Source organism: Trachurus japonicus, chromosome 1 (assembly GCF_045865225.1).
Source record: "Trachurus japonicus isolate A0001 chromosome 1, Traja_1.0".
Classification (NCBI taxonomy): domain Eukaryota; kingdom Metazoa; phylum Chordata; class Actinopteri; order Carangiformes; family Carangidae; genus Trachurus; species Trachurus japonicus.
Genome location: NC_140907.1, coordinates 27,545,170 through 27,560,048, shown reverse-complemented (window position 1 = coordinate 27,560,048; position 14,879 = coordinate 27,545,170). Strand labels below are relative to the sequence as shown.

The 14,879-nt window shown below is 42.2% G+C and overlaps 1 protein-coding gene across 6 annotated transcripts in view; it reads right to left on the bottom strand.

The window, feature by feature from the left end:
- LOC146992081 (protein sidekick-1-like) overlaps positions 1 to 14,879 on the bottom strand; it is a 296,559-nt gene that overhangs the window by 208,574 nt on the left and 73,106 nt on the right. The window contains exon 1 of one of the 6 annotated variants that reach the window (XM_085783503.1): positions 11,394 to 11,433. The exons of the other annotated variants lie outside the window; for them this stretch is intronic. Within the exon in view, the coding sequence (XP_085639629.1) occupies positions 11,394 to 11,418 (25 nt within the window). The 5' untranslated portion in view covers positions 11,419 to 11,433. Of the gene's footprint in view, positions 1 to 11,393; positions 11,434 to 14,879 lie in introns of those variants that run through there. 6 annotated transcript variants of the gene reach the window in all.

Sequence of the window (14,879 nt, the reverse complement as noted above, 5' to 3'; positions counted from 1 at the left end):
ATGCATTTTGTGTTATACTGTCCTTTCTATGACTTCATAAGACAAGAACTGTTCAGTAAGGTAGATCCAAATAACAAATGTGTGTGGTTGGACGATGCTGAGAAGCTAAAACATCGTTTTCAGTTGAAAATATTATATTATTATTATTATATATTAGAGCGATATACAGATGAGTACTGAAAGTAATCTAAGGTGTTTATTTATGTGTTTGTGTATTTATGTGTACTACCAATAGGAAGGACTGTCTCGTTTTTGATTTGTCAGTAAATGTGTCTTGTAATCCCATATGGGATGGGCCACAATGGTGGCATGATAGGAAAAGAAATATTCATGTATTCATTCATTGTTTTCTGTAAAAAAAAAAAAAAATTAAAAAAAAGAATAAAAATAACAAAACAAAATCAAATGGGAAATAGAAAGAAGCATCACATGAGAAAGCCAAACCTGGAGCTCTCTCTTCACCATTGACCTTAATTTTCCTTCAGAACAGAGGAGCTCATCTGTGGCCTTGTTTTAGCGCTAACGCTTTGATTTCTAAGTAAATAATTAAGCATCTAAGTGTTTACACCTGCGAGGAGGGGGTGTTGCCAATTGGTAAACAAAGCCTGGCATTGGGATTGGTATTGTTTTCCAGAGAAACACAAGAGATTTTCGGTTTCTGAACGTTTTGCCTGATAAAGAGCGGAGCGGTGTGTGCAGTGTTTTGCAGAGAGCGTGGTTGAGAATTGAAATCCAGCTCACAGTTCTGCTTGTTTAGATAGTTTAGGGATTTGGTGCACGAGTTGCAGGTTTCAGTTTCCAATGTTGGAGTGTGAACATTTTGAAAACTGGAAAATGAAATAAAAAAATTCTTTAAAATAAACAAAATACACACATAACAACATCCCTGGCTCTGTCTAACGGATCATGAACATAAGACGAAAAATAATCGCATGTTGCAGCCTTAATTTGATGATTTAACCTTTGAAGTCTGGGAAACTGTTTTTTTTTTTGTATTGACAGAATTAACTGATAAACTGGCACACTAATCCTTAAAAAACAAAACAAAACAACAAAAAAACCCAGTAATAATTAGTTGCGGCCCTGTTTGTGTGAGATACAAAGAAATGGCAAAGTTTTCAGTTTGAATCTCTGGGCGTGTGACAGCTTTAATCACTGATAAATACACATTATTGTTGTTCATCATTTGTTCAGGCGGCGGACAAGTCGAGACACACTGAGCAGGAAAATAACAGAAAAGAAAAGGAAAAGACAGTTAAAGAGAGAGAGAGAGAGACACAAAGGCATCAGAGTGATTTCTGTGTGAATGAGCCAGGATGTTGGTTCAGGCGACCAGCGGTTTTACCTTTGGCTCTCTCTGCCTCTGTTAGGCAGGAAACAGGAAATGACCTTATAATTGTCTGTGACTCCCCCTCAGCTCTTCTAACACCCGGCGTGACCCGCTCCTGCAAACGCCAACAAACGCCGCCATGTTCATCCAGTCGGACAACCGTCTGATCACAGCGACAAGAAGAAGACACACCTGGAAGATCAACAGCCTGCACTCTCTCCGTGGTCAAACACCGGAGGGTTGGATTCAAGAAAACGCCGTGACCTTTTCTCTCTCCACCTCCCCGTCGTCTCCTCCTCTCTCTCTCCTGCACTGATCCATTCATCACACAGACAGGCGGTGTGTTTTAACTTGTGCTCGGTGTCACCAGAGCAGCCTATTTGAGTGGAAGGGGGAGGTAGATAAAGGAAGGCGGAGAGGAAGGTGAATAAGAGACGAGGGGAGGAGGGGGAGGTGTGGTGAGCAATCACACTGCACAGACACAACTTCAATCATGACCCCGAATGACGGCTTGTTCATTAATAAGTGTCTGGTGGTTTGTCTGGTGTCAGCGTTAACACCATGGCCTTTTTCATTACTCCAAATGCCTCCGTAATTCCTTTTGTAACAAGATGTGAGATGTTCAGATATTGTTTGGTTGCTTTTTATCATTCCATCGGACAAGACTTTTAAGCAAATTATCTTCTCGGCTCAGCCTGTGGAAGAAGTGTAAAATACATGATAAAGAACACTGATGGCAGCCTTTTATGTGCCGATAAAATTAATCCTACATAAATGTCAGACACTCTGAGCCGTACTTATGTGCATATACTTCCATTCACGAAAAATAAGTTATTTCCGGCAAGTCCTAAGTGACTCATTTAACCCTGTGCCAATGCCTTTCTGCTGCCTGCTTTGTGTGTGTGTGTGTGTGTGTGTGTGTGTGTGTGTGTGTGTGTGTCTCTATCTGTGTGCGTGTGTGTGCACTGATTCCAATTTGCTGTGATATCTGACAGCATTTAGTGGTTGGTGGGAGGGAATTACTACTGTTACATACCCGCCAAGCTGATTACCTATTGACTGCTCTGAACACCCTGGCAAAGCCACAGTTCCCTTGTCTATTTATGTGTCAATGTGTTTCTATAGATGTGTGTATGTGTGTGTGTTGTTTCTATATGTGCAACCTGCATGAGGCCCGGTTATCTGTGACAATCTAATTCTCCCAGTTTTTTTCTGAAAAGAAACAAACAAACCACACACACACACACACACACACACACACACACACACACACACACACACACACACACACACTAATACACGCTCAATCACAGCTGGACATTTACCTGGTGTTTTTTGTCAGGACTGATTGTCCACGCAGCGCCACAGTCACAACAATCAATTCAGTGACGGGGGGTGGGGGAGGGGGAGGGGAGGGGGGTGACATCACCGTGCGAGATGAAGCCAGGTTAAACACTTATCCGTCCAATCAGACGCTCGGCTGACACCGATGACCTCATAGTTAATGACAAGGCAGCTGAGTATTAGTCGTAGCCCTTTCGTACGGTAAAACTTGTTATCCGCTACCTACAGTGAGTGAATTCACCAGAATGATACACAAGCATATAACAAATTAATGTGCTTGTGTGAGAGAACAAATACTAACACCTGCGGGTCATGTATGATCTCATAATTTATTTTTACCATTGTCCGACAGATAATCACACAAAATTAGTTTCTATTCAACCGCTTGCGCTTGTGCATCCACGCTCTGAATGTCAGTGTGTGAAATTACAATATGCCAAACGTACAACACAGGTACAAAGGGGATAATGGCTTTTATCTGAGGACAGAATGGATTTTAGATGAAATCAGACCTGCATACCTGCAGCGAGACCAGTAATAAGGATAATAACAGCACATAAAGTTTCGTATGTCATGAATCTATGACGTTTCACACCAAGTCAACGGGGGTGGACTGTTGTTGATGACTGATGGTAAAAACGGTGCAATTCTCATTGTGCAATGAACAAAGTACAATCATTAGCATTAAATGCCAACTGTTTTTAAAACTACCCTTTTAAATATTCTAAAAAAAGGCATTAAAAGGTCACGTCTGCAAGAAAACATTTTCCCAGACGGAGGACAGAGTCTTAAATCGATAGTTCAATCAGAACAAAGCCACACACACTTCTTCCATGAATGTAACACTTAACTGGTGACTGAAGTAATTATAGCACATAGGCTGTTATTAGTGGTGATACTGTATAGATAAGTGCAGCAAAGGAAAAATAACAGGTAATAGCAAGAAAATGACAGTAGATTACTTTACCTCACATGTTGTGACAACTGTTCAGACGAGACTAAGAAAGTACAAATGTTGATGAAGAAAACAAGAGGTGTTTAATCACTTCTAACGTTAGAATCTGACAAGAAAACGCTGCTTCCTCTGCTACAGTAAATATAGCACAAGCATGATGAATGACACACCACATAAAACAAGACACTAACCGGCAGAAAACACAATAAAGTTTTGCTCTTTTTAATTTATACTGAGATTAACGGACTTGATGGATTTGATTCCTTAACTTCTCTGTCTGTCTGGGCAGGTAAGGAACAACCAGAGAGGGGAAACAAAAGGCACAACCAGAAAAGTTAAAAAAAGAGCAAGAAAATAGCGGAGCTAATAGCATTACTGAGATTGGGTAAATGAAGAAATCATATTTAAGGATGTGAACATTAAAAAAAAGAAGAAGACGGAGAGAAATAAATGAGCGCGTGAGACATTAATGGGAAGAAAGATGTGCATTAGTGAGCAGTGAACTCACAGCGAGCAGAAAGCCCTTCCATTTACTCTGAGTGTATCGCCCATAATGAGCATCCCCCCAACACAAAAACACACAATTTATTGCAGCATTAGCATTTAATACTAAATGGACTGATAAACTGCAAAAAAAAAAGAACAAGGGAGGGTCAGGCAAACACCATTCCACCACTATAGAGCGTGGGTGAAATGGCAAGAGATGGGGGTGGAGGTTTGTTGGTGGGGGGAGACATGTGCTAGAGGTGGAGGGCAGACAAACATGCTTTTAAAAGGTTAAAAAAAATAAACCTTTCATTCAGAAGTCATCTCTCACGCACACGCAACTGTGTCCGAGCAGAGACACAAACGCACGCGCCCCCTCGATTCAATCAAAGCAGCTGCCATTACGGTGGCAACGCGCAATGAATCATGGGATTGATGATGCGCCCTTGCAAGGGGACAAGTAATTTCTACTGCCCGGGAGATGAAGGGAGGGAGAAATGGATGCAGAGAGCGAACGGGGGGAAAGACAGGGGGAAAAAGGTAGACGGAGGAGGAGGAAGAGGAGAGTTAACAGAATGGAGTAGTATCATCTGAGGGCCTGGAGCCTCCTCCTCCTCCTCCTCCTCCTCCTCCTCCTCCTGCTCCTGCTCCTACCCTCATCGACCTGCTAACAAGAGCACAGAACCCCTGAATGGTGAAATAGATGAGTAATAGGACGGAGTCATGGATGAAGCTTATCACGGACGAGAGCTCCATACATCATTCACACTCTTCCTCCAGTAAGGTGTGTGTGTTTGTGTGTGTGTTTGTGACTGTGTGGTTGGTTGTTGGTAGGGGGAGGGGGGGGAAATGTACAACTCTCAACTAGAAGACAAACTCTCCCTGTCTTCGTCTTGCCAGCATGTCCTCTTTCTGTAGCGAGAGAAATGAAAATTCAACCCCGCACCATTGAATCGTCTTATATATTCAGACCAATATCTCGCTTTTTCACACAAGCAAAGAGGTGTGTGCACACAAGCATGCGCAAAAGCTGCACACACACACACACACACACACACACACACACACACACACACACACACACACAAACTCAGGTAGGGTATTAAACCCCGCTTCCTTCAATCCCAGAGAGCAGACCCGTACCGTCCTCTGCGGATTAGTGTGAGAGATGGAGAGAGAAGAAAGGTGAGAACGACGAGACCAAAAGAAAGAAAGAAAGGAGGAGGAGACGACGGAGGGGAAGAGGAAACATGATACAAATAAGTCTGGAGAGAGGCCAAAGGAGGCGAATAAAACCTCAGAAGAAGAAAGAAAGAAAGAAAGAAGTCAAGTGAGAACAGGCTGCAGAGGGAAATGTGACACAGAAGGCAACAGAGAACAGCAGCTGGGACATGGTGGAGGTCTCCACAGGTCCCTGCAGCCCAGGACCCGAGGACTGAGTCCAAACCCCCACTCTGTCTGATCAGATCAACAAAGGATCCAGGACCTGACTGGATCCAAGGCCTGTTTGATGATCTTTGTTTTGTTGAGCCTACAATGTTTATGATATTAAATTAAAACTGTATGTATTTCTATGGTTCATAGATAGTATAGTATATGAGTCAATGACATGATGCAACCCGGTGTCAAGTGGTGTAACTGGTATTTTTCCATAAAAATCTGAGTTAATATAGGAAAATAAATCTGGACTCCAGTGTGGAATAAATGTAATTCACTTTTGCAATGCAACACTATGTTTCTTGATTTAAAAAAAAAGTATAATTTGTCACATAATTTAGAAAAAAAGCTGTGTTTTTAGGATATGTCCTGCCCAGTATTACCAAAATACATTAACATTTAAATATAGAAACAGCCAAAAATCTATTTCAATTTAATTGTTTCATAAGAAAGTATAATTTAGGATAAAATATAATTCCTTTGTGGTTACACCATTGGACATTTTCAAGGGCATTCAGTCTTACTTTTGTTTAAAAATGGTTCAAATGTCATTTCAATTGACATAAAACCAACATAAATACAAAATGTACATTTTAACAAATCCAATACATGCTTTTAAAACAATGTTTAAAGATATTTCTGAATTGCTCATCTTGCGAACCCTTATTTGTCACTGACCCATACTGTATACTCTAATAAACTCTAGACAATTATCTTGTGTTTATTTCTCAGTTGATTACATAATATGTCGCTTTACGCGAACAATATAAACAGATTATCTAAGTGTCAATCATTTTATATTAATTCTTCATTACGCTCTTTATTAATGTCATTTACTACTAATACACTTCTGCTCTTTTCCACCACAACTGCAGTTTAATTGATCACATTAGCTGACAGTGCAACATGCTGCTGGCAGCGTTGGTGTTTTCTTTGTTTGGCTCTAATTATACTCGCGTTAGGTCAGAGCCGGGTCCCACTCAGATCACAACATTTTATTACGCACGTTAGATCAAAACTGTTGAGCCTGTGAAGACCTCATCCATTATTTATTCTTTTTTTATCAGCTGTTCTTGTCTAAATGATCATTAACGGTTCCCAAAGCCAAAAGAGATGTCTTCAGACTGGAAAAAAGGGTCACTGACCGAAACCCACATGTTCACACACTTATGTTTTTGTTGTCTGCTTGGCCAAATGTTTAACTTTGTCACAGTATAAATAGCCTGAAATCCACCTACTGGTCAATTAATAAATAACAATTTCAGCACTATTTGTGTCCAATTACATGCTCAAAGTATCCGTTCTTCATGCTAAACAGAAAATTGTTCACAGCATTTCAAAGAGGCAATGTATAACACCAACACCTATCCATCCACACGCCCACACACACACACACACACACCCCTAATACACAGCGAATCATGTTTGGTAACAGACGACGAGAGCCGTGTCTCTCTCTGTGTGCTCTCTCTGTCCGGTAATGTAGCCCTCATTAAACCCACACACTCTCCACTGCCAAAGTAGTACGCTATTCACATCAGCTGCACAACCGAGTCGCATGCCCACACACACACACACACACACACACACACACACAACAAAACACATGGAGGTGTTGGGTTGTGTCTGCGTGCCAGAGCATTCTGCGTGGTCCAAATAAAGATTACGTCAGCATAAATACTGCTCTCAGTGATGGCTGCTATAATTCCCTGCAAACATTTGGCCCACTCACCAGCAAGCAGCAAAAAGTCAATACTAATTGCCATTAACATAATGATGCAAATGAACATTCGGGTCTCCGGGTTTTATGATGCCAGTAAAGCAAAATGCTTAAGAAGCCATCCCACAATCTCTGTTTAAAAAAATTCCATGAAAAGATATCTAATTAGTGCGCGAACATCACTGCAAACACGTTCAGAATCATTCAAAGGCTCGTCTGCTGCCAATTCTGTGATGCTGCAGATGAAGCCAAGTGACCTTATGCCAGCGAAGTGAAAAAGTGAAGCCGGGGCGGTGGGGCGCTGTCGATAATGCTTCCTTTACGGCGGTGGGTGTAGACAGAGGGGGGGGGGCTTGTTCTGTCAGGACTAGCCTTCCTCTCTGCAGCAGAGATGCTAGCATCGTCGCCACTGTTTCCCAGAAACGTGTATTTAGATTTATGTTTTGGTCTGCCTTTCAGACATTTGGCATCGATATCTTTCCATCTTTAGGTTTACAGCAAGGTTGTCAAGCTCATTTTAATTCAGGGGCCACAAACAGTGCAATTTGATCTCAAGTTGGCCGGATAAAATAATAGCAAAGCATAATAGCAAAGCAAAAACATTGAATTTTTCCCTTTTTTGTAGTACATTATTAGGCTGTTTACAGTTAGTGAGCTGTCCTTTTACAAAACATATTATGAACAACCTGAAATTTATTGATAAATTAATAAAATTCAACAATATTATGCCTCTTCTGTCTTCCATGTCATTTTCACACTTGGCAAATTCATTCTGAGGGCCAGATTGGACCCTCTGGCGGGCCGGTTTTGGCCCACGGGCCGCATGTTTGACACCCCTGGTTTAGAGGATTTCACAACTTGTTGCAAAAATTATATTGCAATTATCATAACAAGTTTGTCACGATGCAAACTGTCTCTGCTCCCCGTGCGTTGGGCGGAGCTAAGACACACAGGGTGAAACTGAAAGTAGATATTCTTAATACTGAATGACTGGTTTCTTGGTGGTGGTGGTGGGAGGTGGGAGGTGGGGGGTGGGGGGTAAATGTTTGGGTAGGGGTAGAGGAAACAGATTCTGTTGGCACTCCAGGCTCCAATACACATTTTGTCACGCAATTTCATAGTGAGCCATGACACTATAATCAGTACAAATTGGGTGCCACAAAACAGTTTCAGTGGCAGAAATTACACTTGCACCTCTGCCTACAGGGTTCACTTCAGTGGAAGTGCTGGTATTTTGTGCTGCAGTTTACATGAGAACACATGCACTCAAAACCATCCAAAGATAAATCGCTGCTTCATGAGTGGGCCTGGGATGTGATGCAACGTTAATGCTTGAGGTCGGACTTGCTACACAGGATTGTATTGTACTGCAATAAAACATTATTATCATATATTAGGGCTGTCAAAGTTAACTCCATCAGTACAGCAGTTCAAATTCCTTGTCTCAAACCTGGTGTCACTGGATTGTAATTGATTGTTTTACTTGTACCTGATCAAGATTGTTTGACTGTGTTAACTTTTCTTACTTGTTTCCCAATATTTTCTTATGTAAACCTTGGTTCTTCTTGCTGTAACTGTTATCTTTATTGTTGTTCTCTCGACACCACTGTAAAGGAGGACTTTCCTCAGTTTTCTTTGAGAATAAATAAAGGTTATAAATAACATGTTAAAATGCATAGGATTAATCTGGAAACAATAATGAGGGGGAAAAAAATGAACGCACAATAAATCACGTCAGGTATCTTACAGTAGGTGGAGCCTGTCTGTGTATACAGTCTATGATCCGTGTTTGTGTCGCTAGGGTTGCCACCCGTCCCTTATTTCGAGTTGTCTTGAATGCAGCATCATCCCACCCGCATCCTGTGAGGAGCCGCCTGACTCTTCTTTTTCAGTGATCAGGTAAACCGATGCCATACATGGTTTGATCACAGACGAGAGTGGGAAAAATCTTTTTTTTCTTCACAATTTTAACACCTGGTTTGACAGTGTCGGTGATAATGACAATCAGACGAGTTGTGAACTACATCTGCGAGTGTTTCCTGTGGCGGGCGGTGGCCTGTCACATGTTCGGCAGCTTCAGGAGGACAACATCCACTCATAACAAAGCCTCAGATGTGATTTGCTTATGAAGATACACAGGCATGTAGTTAATACACCCATCAAAATATAGTGCTGATGTGAAAAAAATAAACAACTATGAGTCCCAATGTCTACACAGAAAGACATTTACTGCAACTGCCAAGACGTCAGAAGGCCAGACGTTGCTTATTATATCTGAAATGTGTTGTCACTACATTTGTGATCACTGCATTTTACATTAAACATGGTCCCTTTGGAATGAGCACAGTTCAGAAAATGCAGCGGGTAATAGAAAGTGAAGACAAATTGAGCAGAAAATGCAAAAGAGCTGTTGATCTCGTGCCAGAGTCTGTCAAAGTAATTTAAAAAAAAACAATATATGGATAAACTGCATGACGTTTCTGCTTGAGTTGGTATTTCATCTTTATCTGTCACCCCCAACTGTTGTAGGATGTAATATATGGAGACCATTAATTTTAGCTAAAAAATAAGTCATAGCTGTCAGAGTGTGGTGGGACAGCTAAGTGTTGCATTTAAATACAGCGGTCTATTACGGGAAGGATTTAACTTGTCTTCATATTGTGCTTTTACATATTCAACGGCAAAGTCTTCTGAAGTCTGAACTTCTTCTTATAAGTGCTTCTGTGCACCAAATTGGTTCGATTTAAAACTCCGCAGAACCCCATAGAAGTTTCCGAGTGTATACGACGCCACCGCTGAACCAATCATATAGGTGACAGGAATATGAATAATGTCATCATGCAAGCATAATGGCTGCTGTAGTTTGCACAGATCCATTTTCCAAGTTCTCTCCTCACATAAAATCACTGAGCTATGTCAAGACCACCCGCTCCTATCAATCCTCCTGTGCTCATCAAAAAAAGAAACTCTGATTGTAGGAAGTACATCAGTAGCATGTGTCATCTGCTGCTATTTAACAGTTTTTTTTTAAGCAAATATATACAATAAAGTGACAGGTGTAGGAGTTGATCGGCCATGACCGCAGCCACTTTCACAACACTGCAGCTTAATAAATCCTCTCTAAGTCTCCAGTCAAGTTCATTGTTGTCAGTGCAAACACGGGCACAACACAAAATCTACCAACCTGTATCGATGTTCCTCATTTCCAATGACACGTGTATAACTTATTTACAAATATAAAACAAGCCCCATATTCTCAGTGGATGACAGAAACCAGAGTGAGCATTAATTATGTTGTTGCTGGTTTGTCAAGGTCCTTTATGGGAGCCAGTGTTGTTGCTGGAAATGTTTTGTTGTTGTCTTCTGACTGCTCCCGTGACGGGTCTGCATATTTAATTTGGACCAGGATTTTGTGCTGGATGTTTTTTCCAGGCACAACCTGGGTTTTTTGGGGGGAAGAAAGGAGGGAGGGAGGGTGGGAGAGATACCTCACTGGGATCAACCTGCCAACCCAGGAATCAGCAGTCAACCGGCTCCACCACCTGAGCCGTGGCCACCCTCTTTTATACGAGCCAATCGCAGTGTGTGTGTGGACAAAACAAAAAAAAACCTCAGAGAAGCACATTCAGGGTTAATCTTTGTTGCCATCCTGCTCACTAACATCACAGGCTGAGAGGAGAGCTGTAATGTAGTGCAGCTCTCAGTAGAAAGACAATATCTCTGCATAAATAAACGGGAAAACATCTGAATTGTTCAGTGCTGCGTCAACTTCAACTTGTTCGAGAGGGTTCGCTAGACAATTACGGCTAGAGTCATAATCACCATTATCATGCTGATGGTGTGACCACAATTATAAACGACGACGATTATGAGTCATGGTAAACTGCATGAGGATGTCTGCAGTTGAACACAGTACTTGATCAGAGGACAGGAAGCCGGTGGTCAGAACTACTCAGCAAAGAGTGAGCACGCCACAATAACTGCTTTAATTTACAGCGGGTGCTCAAAAGTCAGTCATATGTTGGCTAATTGATGATATGCCAGGAGTTTTATGGTGACTCATTTAAAAGTAAAGCCATGATATACAGTTTATAGACAGTGAACGCACTGGGAGACAACACTTCTGTGTACACAAGTCCTTGACATTCAGTGCGTCTGCTTAGTTTAGCACCGAGCTGCACTGCGAGGAAAAAAAATTCAACTCACCTAAGAGAGCAGATGTGTCCGACCGCACAGCACCAGCACACGGCAGCACAGCAGGGAGGGAAGAAACAGGCCAGGAAAGGAGAGAAGGAGAAGAAGAAGAAACAGAATTAGCCCTTATTGCAGTCATACATTCTCTGTACAATTATAGCATGTGTTCCTCTGGAGGGGGAAAAGATACTGGAGAGAAAATACTGCTGCAAATATATGACATATGAAACAGAAGTACAAGCAAAATCAACAAACACTCCGAATTTGTGGGCAACAGCAAAGGGTTGTATATAAATGCAACGCCGTGACTGTTCCTGTCCTCTACCCAGCCATGCACATAAACAAATAATAAAAAAACGGTTGTAAAATGTTGATGGCAAAGTGTTTTTTATAGCCAGGTTGAATTTGCAGCTCATCAGCAACAGAGAGGAGAGGAGAGGAGAGGAGAGGAGAGGAAAGAAAAGGAAAGGAAAGAAGGAGAGGAGAGGAGAGGAGAGGAAAGAAAAGGAAAGGAAAGAAGGAGAGGAGAGGAGAGAATGAGAGGGGAGAAGAGAGGGGAGGAAGGGAAAGAAGAAGAGGGGAGAGAAGAGGAAGCAACAGAGAGGAGAGGAGGGGAGGTTTCACACTCAATCTCTCACATTTTAATATATCTCCTCCTGTAGTGCAGAGACAGGAGTGTGTGTGTGTGCGTGTCAGTGGGTTTTTGAGTTTTGATTCTCTCAGTTAGTCCGAAGGGGAGAGATCAAAGTCCAGCTTCCTCACTTATCAGAGCTGCCTATCACACACTATCCTCCAGCTAAAAGCACACTTCCCTGCCTCTTTTCTTCCACCCTCTTTCTTACATATACAAGAAAGAAGTGAAACACAAAGTGAAACAGGGAGAGGAGGCGCCGTGGAAACAGAAATACGAATGAGAAGGGGGGCTGTGAGCCGCAGCATCTGGGGCTGCCATTTGAGACTAGGCATCTACTGGGTGTACAGCCTGAGCCTGGCAGTCTGCCAACACGTGCCTCACACAATGAGCTGGAAAATACCACACACACACACACTCATAAAAACATTGGGTCACGCACAAAATGGCAAAGACCTTTAAATCAACTGAGGTAGCAGCACACAAAAAAATAGCACAATTTGACAAAAGTCAAACAACCATCCTCACACAAAAAATATATCCCTGCACTGACGCTGCCGCCACACAGAAACCTGAATATATTTCAGCTGGTTCTCAGCCTCCCACAATGCAACAGGATAAGTGAGCCAATCTGGGTGCAGGTCCTCCCACAGATTCAAAGAAATCAAGATTATTATTATCCAGCCCCCGTACCGCCGCCGCGCTTGTGCATGTGAATCTTTCAGCGCGTGCGTGTGCCCATTCATGCATGGTTGGGATCAATGAGAAAACAGGAGTCGGCGGTGCTGTGCAGCGCCTACCTCCACCTATCGTGGAGGCCAGTGGCCCTATCACCCTGCCTATCTCGCTGTCCTGTCAAGCAAGAAAACAAGAAAGAACAAAGGGTCAAATGCATCAGTGTTGGAGTACGAGCCTGCGCCGCAGCACGCCACTCTCTGACCTCTCATTTACCTTCTGTTTTCCTCGTTTTCCATTGTTTCGTCAAGCCGCTTGCTGCGGTGCGGTCGAGTTCAAACGAGCGACAAACGTAGTAGGCAGATACTGTAGTATGGAGAGTTTAATACAGATCATCTGGGGAGAAATATCTGATCGATTCTCAAATTACCTTGTGTTCTCAGCTCCTTTTGCACTCCAAAAATGAATTTTCACTTCTTTTTTTTAATGATATAATGAATAAAATAAAAATAAAAATCACTGACATAATGATTCAAGTCTGATGGTACAGAAAGAATAATCACAGTTGGGAAAACATTATAATCTCAAAGATGGATTATTTTGTGTGAATTGTAAAAGACACTTTTGTTTTTTTTCCTATATCCTTTAAAAGTGCATCTAATTCATCTAATAATAATAGTTACATAATGGACTGTGACAATACAGTACAACTTCTCACATTAGAGACTGCTGCAAAAAAAATAAAAGATAAGTGCAAACATGTTGGGTGCTGAAATTGCTGCAATTTCGCAGAATTTGGAAATCTCCCCATCACACAAAGAAAGAACCAGCAAGTCTCAGCTCAGGTCTGTCGCAGTTAAGATTTGCATGAAGAAAGAGACGTGAGGAAATAGAAATGTTCCTCCCTCACTGGCTGCTGCAAGGATTAAATGAAGAGGCCTAATCAGTCTAGACAGCTGACAATAATAATTGTCTTTGGATAAACAGTAAAACACAAAAGGTTCAGTGTGGAAAACCTGAACATTCACACTGTAGCCTGAACAGTGTAGTGTTTTCTACTCGGCTTTGATGTGTTTAAATAGAGATCCTGTGGACAAGGATCACAAGGTAACGTGTGATTGGCTCATGGCAGAAGTTATTCAAGTCCCATAGCAACGTTATTCATGAAGTTAGCTGGTAACACAATTTGTGGAAGGTTTAAAGGTATCAAATCCTGGATAACGCCCCAATCCTAAATCCAACTTCCTGTCCTTTGTTCTTTTCGTTCAAACACACAGTCGACTGGCTGTTCATTTCCCTTCACTTCCCCTTCTTATATACTTCATCCACTCTGCAAATCCCTCCTTCAATCCACCAGGGTTAGCACATGCTCCGTTAAGTTTTTGTTATGTCTCTTTGTGTGATCCCGGAGACACAAGAAAGGCAACACCTGACCTGATCAGACAAGTCCTGCCCTCCTCCCACCTCATTTTCTCACCAGCAGAGGTTTTTTAGGTGTGTGTGTGTGTGTGTGTGTGTGTGTGTGTGTGTGTGTGTGTGTGTGTGTGTGCTGTTAAAGCAGTGTTTTTTTGTGCATCCAGTCAAATACAAGTTACACACCTTAACTCAGAAACACACACACGCAGAAACAAAAGACCATTTTTAAATTTCCCTTATGCGCCTGCCTCCTCACCTCTCCTACCTCTCCTAACCTCCTGCCTGCACCTATTTTCCTCTCTCTGTGTTTTAAATGACTGTCTGTCTCACCTCCCTGCACCTCCTCCCCCCTCCTCCTGCAGTCTGAGCGCACCAACGTGATGTGTTGAAAGCAAAGAACCCATCGTTGTTGTCATCTGAGAGCTGCTCGGAGCTGGCGGTTGTCAGGAGGTCTCCACCACAATGCTCTTTGTAGTTGTCAAGAAAAACTTAAATACTGTCTTTAGTGCTGTCACACAAAAGACACACGCACACACAAGCAGACAATCACTATAATTGATGCGCTCTGGACTCTTTCACTTCACATCTGTAGAGAGTGTGTGAATGCATGTGTGTATGTGTATGTGGGTTTGTGTGAGTGACGGTGCACTAATATCTTATTCGTCTCGGGATAAGTGAGGACAGCGGTGCT